This window comes from Gekko japonicus, unplaced genomic scaffold, assembly GCF_001447785.1.
Source record: "Gekko japonicus isolate JY-2015 unplaced genomic scaffold, Gekko_japonicus_V1.1 scaffold49, whole genome shotgun sequence".
Taxonomy (NCBI): domain Eukaryota; kingdom Metazoa; phylum Chordata; class Lepidosauria; order Squamata; family Gekkonidae; genus Gekko; species Gekko japonicus.
In genome coordinates, this window is record NW_015173674.1 from 1,358,024 (window position 1) to 1,365,933 (window position 7,910).

At 47.6% G+C, this 7,910-nt stretch overlaps 1 protein-coding gene across 1 annotated transcript in view; it reads right to left on the reverse strand.

Annotated features, from left to right (window-relative positions):
- Positions 1–5,943: 5,943 nt before the first annotated feature.
- Positions 5,944–7,910, reverse strand: part of SLC29A3 (solute carrier family 29 (equilibrative nucleoside transporter), member 3) — a 33,758-nt gene continuing 31,791 nt past the window's right edge. Inside the window, exon 5 of the mRNA XM_015422892.1 lies at positions 5,944–7,317. Within this exon, the coding sequence (XP_015278378.1) occupies positions 6,651–7,317 (667 nt within the window). The 3' untranslated portion in view covers positions 5,944–6,650. The remainder of the gene's footprint in view (positions 7,318–7,910) is intronic.

Consider the following 7,910-nt stretch of genomic DNA (forward strand, 5'->3'; position numbering starts at 1 on the left):
TCATCTGTACAATTTCTGTTAAGTTTTAAATACTTGCTGTGCAAGGGTTTGGATGTACAAGGCCTGTTTATTGCCATTGATCCAAATGACTTTTCTTCTGAGTTTAGTGGTACAAGTGTTGAACCCAATGGGCATTTGCAGAGTGTATGTGACACTGAGAGATACTGCTTCATTGCATAAGATCTGGGCCATGGAAACTTGCAGTCAAACAATCTCTCCTGGGCTTCCAGCTAAGAATCTTAGGCTATGTGGCTTGTCCTTGTTGAGTCTCAAACTAATTTATGCAGTCAAATGTAGACTCACAAGAAAATGTAGGCTTGCTGACGAAGTAGAATTTTTGCTCACGAGACTCAACAGCAGCTTAGGGGGAACATAAAAACTACAGAGTAGACTGGCAGTCCACCAGAGAAGAGGGACAAAAGCAGCTAAAAGGCTTGGGTTGGTTCAGTGGCTACTGTGAATTAGGACCTTCAGTCTCACCTGAGCTTGGTACCCAAATCACCTTTATTCACCTAATAAAAGCTATTGCATGGATTTTGTCACACACCGATGTGGCTACCTGCTTTAAAAAAAAAAATTCACCTGGTAAGTTTAAGCACAAGTTTAATTTCTCACTTGTGATCCTTCCACCTGTACAGGGAAGTAAACACAATATCCCTTACAGGATTATTACCAGGTAAGTACTTTGAAACTTAAATGTTAAGTGTTGCTGCAATTGTTAATGATAACATAGGTGGTTCGAATTTTGGCATTTGGAATCAGAATTGGAGAAAATGTTGTTTGCATATGTAGAACAAAACTGCAACTCTTTTTCTAGGAGATCCAGTTTGTCTTGATATCAAATCTTTCTTTATTGCCAGCAAATAATGCCTTGAGTATTTCTGAAATATGCAAATAAACCCACAGAGATACAGCCAACTAATACATTAGAAACAATCAGATTTGTTTATCGCCTCTACAGTCTATCACTGTGATTCCCCAGTGTGGTGCCCACTGGCATCTCATCTGACACCCACTTGCATGCAGCAGCAGGTGTTTCAGAATTGCCCAGGAAGTATCACTTTTGTGTCAGCATTAACCCCAGTGCAGAATGATCTGCATCCTTTGTAGGATACGTGGCATGGAGCCTCCCAAAATTTTGATTTGGCCTCCTTGTGGCTAGATGACCACACTTCTGGTAACATGGGGGTGTGGTCTAATATGCTAATGAGCTGCACTGTTAGGGGTGTGTCCTAATATGCTAATGAGTTCCTGCTGGGCTTTTTCTACAAAAAGAGCCCTGGAAACTATTATGTGTGAAGGAACTCTAGGGCAGTGAAACACAAAGGAAATTGTTTCTGTGCCTTGTAACTCGTACCAGGTACAAAAGAAGTTTTGCAGATATCCTTCAATTGCAAATGAATTGTCTTCCAATAGGAAAAAAGCATAAAATCGTTCAAAATGTAGACCTAGAAGTATCTTCGTTCAAAATCTTCTAATTCTGCTACACACCTCCTCACCTTGAAACACAAAACAACACTAATTCTGATAAACTCGCTGGTAGGAAGAAAGCAAAACTAAGCAGACCTATAATAACTTTTGCACTGTGATTCAGGCTGCAATCCTGAGGACACTCTCTTGGGAACAAGCTCCACTGAATAACATTGGATTTACTTCTGAGTAGACCTGTTTAGGATTGCTCCTAACGATAAAGCATGAAGCACCCAGTCACGAGTCAATATGATTCCATAATGCCCTCTTTCATTTCTTCCAGAAACAGGAATTTCAGGAAGTCCTGATGTAATCCTGTTAGCTGAATAAAGTTCATAGTGTATCACTAATCTATATACTAACTAGGAGTAATGCCTGTTGTGGGAAGAAATACAACAGGATCAAGAAGGAAGCTCCAGATGAGTGCCCCGACTGTGGCTGGTGTGCGGCAGAGGGAAGCGGAAAATGGAGAGAGGCAAGCCATGTTTCTTTCCTTCTGCTTAGCTATAAGGCAGGGCTGTCTCAAGTCATTTTGCTGCCACAAGTGGGTAGAATGGGAGGACAGCCTCATGGTAACAGATACGGTTCTCTCCACCCCTGACTTACTTTTTGAGGGGGAGGGGGTGTTATGCAGTGGCAGCTAAGGTAGAAAAGCACCTCCTCCTGTGCCATGGTTTCTGGGTTCCAAGGGTCTGGAAAGTAGTTCCATAGTGGATTACACGGTTGCCAACTCTGGGTTGGGAAATACCTGTAGATTTGAGGGACGGCAGGATTTTGGGTGGGGAGGGACCTCAGCAGGGTATAATGCCATAGAATTTACTGCCCAAAGCAGCCATTGTCTCCAAGAGAACTGATCTGGGTCATCTGGACATCACTTTTAATAGCTGAAGCCCTGACTGCTACATCATATTAGCTGTCATACAGGGGCCATCTCAGCAGGATATAAGGACACAGAGTCCACCATTTTCTCCAGGGGGACTGATCTCTGCCATCTGGAAAGCAGTTGTAATTCTGAGTGATCTTCAGCCCTCACCTGGAGATTTGCAACCATGGTTTCCCCCAACAGACACTAAGGGGAAATTTATTTTACCTCAGAACATCAACAGCAAACTGTTTAGAATGTTAGAGGGAAAGGCCAGTGAGGCCTCACAGATCAGAGAGCGAACTGATTTTGGAGCGTGTTGGAATGTTCAGGGGAGTCCATGACCAAAATAGAATTATATATACTGGAGGATAGCCAAGGCGTCCCCTGCGTGTGGATATCTAAATCTGCAAATTGGGGGCACCTAGGGGGCTATCCCCAGATGTGCAGAAAAATCTGAAATCAATTAAAAAACTATAGGGGGGATATTTAAATCCCCACCAAAGTAAAAGAGTGTTCCCTGCACATGTGCAGAGAATGCTCTGAGAACTGCCTCGCCACCGCCACTGGGGGTGGGTGGGAGAAGGCTTGGTGGGCCGGCTGCTCAGGCCTCACTGCTGCTGCTGCGGGGAGGAGGGAGAAAGCTTGGCGGGCCCAACGGCTGGGAGCCGCGTGGGCCTCGCCATTGGTGCGGGGTGGGTGGGGTGGGGGAGAAGGCTTGGTGGGCCCAGCGGGAGCCACATGGGCCTCATCGTTGGTGTGTATGGGGAAGAAGATTGGCGGACCCGGCGGGATCCACGCAGGCCTCACCATTGGTGCTGGGGGGGCGGGGGAGAAGGCTTAGCGGGTCCGGCGGCTGGGAGTTGCGCGGGCCTCGCCGTTGGTGCTGGGGAAAGGCTTACCTGCGGCTGCTTTCTCCTCCTCCACGTGGAGCTCCCCTCCCCGCGAGTATCGTGGGTCCCCCTTCTTATTTATTCTTAATCACCCCCATTGGGAAATGGAAGAGAGAGAGAAAGTGCACCATACACATACACCACACTTCCAAAGGTCTAGGATGAACAGAATTAACAGGAATGATTTCAAAAATTAATTACGAGGAGCATTTAGAATCCTTAGTGATTGCTAGTCTCCCGTAACAAGACACTAGTGGTTTCCTTTACCATTCTAGCCCTGATGCAGTTGTTTAGCCATTTCAGGTCCAAGATTTTCCTGGCATCCTTATTCTTCTTTGGCTCTGGGCATGATATCCTTTTGGAGTCACAACAGGACTGGCAAGTTGTTGGGTTTTTTTAAACATAGAATATGTCTTTATCTTCCATATGATATCTGTCGAGTCCCTCTCCAAAAAGGTTTATGCCCTTGAAAGGAACTGCTTTAGCTTGTGCTGCAGTGTCCCCATCCCAGTTCTGAGCCACATGTTCCTTCTGGGTGCTACACTGCATGCCATGGCTCTAGCTAACTGCTGTAGGATGTCCAGGGAAGTATCTGCCACAATCACTGTCGCTAACGCAACCTTCTTAAGTTTGTCTTTAAGTTCTTTTGGAAGTCTCCCATCAGCTGAGGCTAGTCCTGATGCCCAAGAATGTGCCGCCCTGGCAAATACCGAGCCTGCAGTTGACATTCTGATGGAGCAGGCTGAGACTTCAAAGTCTTTGCATAAGGCTTGCTGAAATCCCCTATTTCTGGGATCTTGGGCAACCTATCTGCATCCACAGGTAGAACTGTTGAGCTGGAGATTAAGCTAGTCCTGGGTTTGTCCACCATTGGCACCTTGAGTCTCTTGGTAGCCTCTGGTATCAGGAAATAAAGCTTGGGGAAAAAATCTGATGGTTAGTTTTTAGGTTAGAATGGTGTTCCCACTCTGCCTTCATCCTACTATAAAAGGCTGTGGGCAGTTTGATGCTTGTCATTGCCTGCCTCAGCATAGCAACCCTGGACTTCCTTGGTTGTCTCCCATCCCAGTACTTACTAGGACTGACCCTGCTTCACTTCTGAGATCTGACAAGTGCGGTTGAGCCTGGGCCATCCAGGTCAGGGCTGGCATCTCTGCTTGTGGTACTGCCAGTCTGTGCATCATCTGGCCATATTCCACCAGAAGTTCTGGGTCAAAATCATCATTTCCCTTAAGCCTGGAGGAAATTCTAAGTACTTGGAAAGTAATCTCACATACAGCTCTTGAGGGAATAGCCAGGACCGTACCATTGGTACTACTCCCTCTCCTTCCTGGACTTTTTGCAACCATCAAGTCGCAGCCCACTTATGGTGACCCCTTGGGGTTTTCAAGCAGGAGATGTTCAGAGATTGTTGGCCTTGCCTGCCTCTGCATCAAGCCTCTGGCACTGTTTGGTGGTCTCCCATCCAAATACTGACCAGGGCTCACTGTGCTTTTGATGAGCTCAGGCTATCCTGAGCTATCCTTGCTGCCTCTGTTTCCTGGTTCTCCATAGTCTTGCGGGGACTGTGAGGGTTATGATCTGAACAGATCTGACTTGCTAAGTGTAACCCCCCCCCAAAAAAAAATTCTGTTATAGCCTCTCTCTGGCAAACAGTGGAGGTGGCGGAAATGCTATCAAGCAGCAGCCCCATATGGTTTTCAAAGCAAGAGACAGCTAGAGCTGGAGAGGAAACTAGGGCTGACCCCGCTTAACTTCCAAGATTCGATCAAACTGGGCTAGCCTGGGCCATCCAGGCCAGAGCAGCTGCCCTTGCCTGCCTCAGCATAGCGACCCTGGACATCCTTGGTGGTCTCCCACCCAAGTACTAATCAGGGCTGACTCTGCTTAGCTAGCTTGGGCTATCCAGCTCTGGGAACACGGAACTGGCAAGTCTGACCGGCAGCCATGTTCTATTTGCTCGCCTGGGATTGACAGCAAAAGTAAGTCTGCCATGAGGGTCCAGAGAACCAAGATGGCCACAACCATTTCCCCTGCCCTTCTATGGCCTTCCCTGGGCCTTCTAGCTCCCTGTCTGTTCCATGCAAACTTTCCCTCTGAAGGGGAAAAAGGAGGGGGGAAGGGCTCTTTAACCCACTCCAGCCTGTCCCAGGTTGGGGAGGTTGGAAGCCTCAGGAGACAATTTCCTCTTCATCCTCCCTGAATAGCTCGGGGGCTTGCTTGGGGGTTTTCCCCAGTCTACCACCCTGCCCTCCTCCGCCTCCAGTCTAGGTTTTACCATGATTCTGGTGAGGGCTAGAGGCCCCTGGCTTGTCTGTTCCACTGCACACCGGGTCCTCCAAGACTGGGGAGATTGCTGGGTCTGCAGCATTGCCCTGGTCTCCTTGCAGACTCAGCCATTTCCCCTGATGTGCATTGGTTGGGGAAGCCCAGTGGGAGTCTGCGTACACAGCCTTGGTCTGCCACTGACTGCGGCTCGAAATAATGAAGAGGGAGGGTCTCTCCCTTCTCCCTCTCTTCTTCTCATTCCTGGATCGCTGCGCTCTATAGAGTGCCTGTGAAACATCTCCTGCTCAGGTAGCAGGGCTGGTAAGACTGGGATGTTCCCAGGGGACAGTCCCCTCCCCTTCCTGGATTGATCTGAAGAAACCGACCCTGTTCCAGAGGAGAAGCCTACTCCCAAGAGTAAGGACTGCCCCACTTCCAGGACCACCGGAGAACTAGAACACAAGAGCAACCCACGGGCCAGGCCAATGGTCCATCTGGATCAGCATCCTGTCCTCACAGTAGCCAACCAGATGGCCCAGAAGGTGCCCAGCAGGGGCATAGGGGGCCAAAGTCCCCCCTCCCCACCAACTGACATGCAGAGGTACATAGCCTCTAAACATGGTGGTCCCATTTATTCATGTTGGCTAATGGTAATTAACAGCCTTATCACCCATGGATTTGTCTAATCCCCATTTACAACCATCTAGCCTAGTGGTCATCACCACATCCCACAGATACAACTTCCACAAATTAATTATATGCCTTTTGTCTGTCCTGCATTTCTTGCCCATCAACTTCATTGTGTGTCCATAAACTGTAAGGAGGAGAAAACAGTTCTCTCTCTACCTCACACATTTTATAAATTTCTACCATGGCCTGCCATTTTTCATCTTTTCCCCCAAATGAAAAGCCTCAAACTTTTTGGCCTTTCTTCACAGGGAAGATGTCTCTGCCCCTTGATTATTTTGGTTCCCCATTTCTGACCCTTTTGTGGTTCTATGTCTTTTTTTGGGATGGGGTGACCCAAACTGTACACAGCTCTGTTCACCTACTCAGAAAATGAAAGCATTTACTCTCTGCACATTGGCATACCGCCCCCCTTTTGAAAATATGCCATTACTGACTGAGCTCAGAGAACAGACTTGCACAGTTCTCTTCTAGATGAGATGGACCACGAGAACAGAGAAGGCAGCGCCCATAGCCAGCCCCAATTGCATAAACACCATCAGCAGCACCCCTGTTGACTCTGACAATTCTTTAGGTGTGACCTTGGGGCCGTAGATGATGGATAACGTACTCAAGTAGCCATTGCTGAATCCCAGTAATACCGTGAAGACCACTGGGTAGACATCCTGAGCGAAGAGCACTCTTGTGATGTACATCCGAGGCTGATAGTTGCAAAGCATGAAGATGGGCACCAACAGAGTTCTCAGCAAAACCATAGTGGGCAACAGCTTGCTCTTGGGTCCAGGGACGTGGATCCAGGCAGTGATTTGCCTCCCGCACCAGTCAGCAAAATTGTACAGAAGGAAGCTAGTTAGGGGTGTGAAGTACTTATCTGCCCACAAGCCCCCCAAGTCCTTAGTGACTGACTCTATGCCAGAGGAGATTGCAGGGAAAATCATGATAGAGATGAAATAGACATAGAAGACACAGAAGCCCAGCATGCCGGTCTTGTCCAGGATGGCCCGCAAGGGAGGCACACTTCCTGCGCTGTTTGTCATCACTCTAGTGTTACCAGCTGTTGAATCACCTTCCTCCAAATCATCACCGGGCAAGATGCACAGTATCTGTCTGCTGTCTTTGTGGCATTTTATATAATACCTGAAAGAAGGCAGGATAAAAGAAAACACACACACACATACACACACACATTATCAGGAAAGCAAAACTCAAGACAGAAATGCTAGCACTGAAATGAAAAGAAGCAATTGGTTCAACATGGATGTCTCGCTAGAAGTCAAATGCTAACAACTGTTAGGGTCCCAGTTTCAGTGAGCAGAACGTATACTTTACAGATGTATCATCCACAAGTTCAATCTGGGCACCAGTTAAAAGGTCTCTGAGTAGCAGCCATAGGGCAGTCAACAGGACCCCAAGGAGAACTCCCAATAGTGACAGGAATCTGAGCTGGGGAGACCAGTGGTCTGACTCTGAATACAGCACATTTATATGTAATCTACCTATGCGCTAGCCACACTTTAGAAATGTACCATTAAGAGCTGTGTTCCCTCTAAGCTGAGTTAGTGTGAGCTAGCTCACAGTTTTTTAGCCTCCAGCTCACACATTTTTGTCTTAGCTCAGGAAGGATGGCTCCAGAGCAAACTAATTTATTCAGCAGCCAAATCGCTCGCTCACAACTTTAATGCCAGAAGCTCACAAAGTAGAATTTTTTCTCACAAAACTCCACAGCTTAG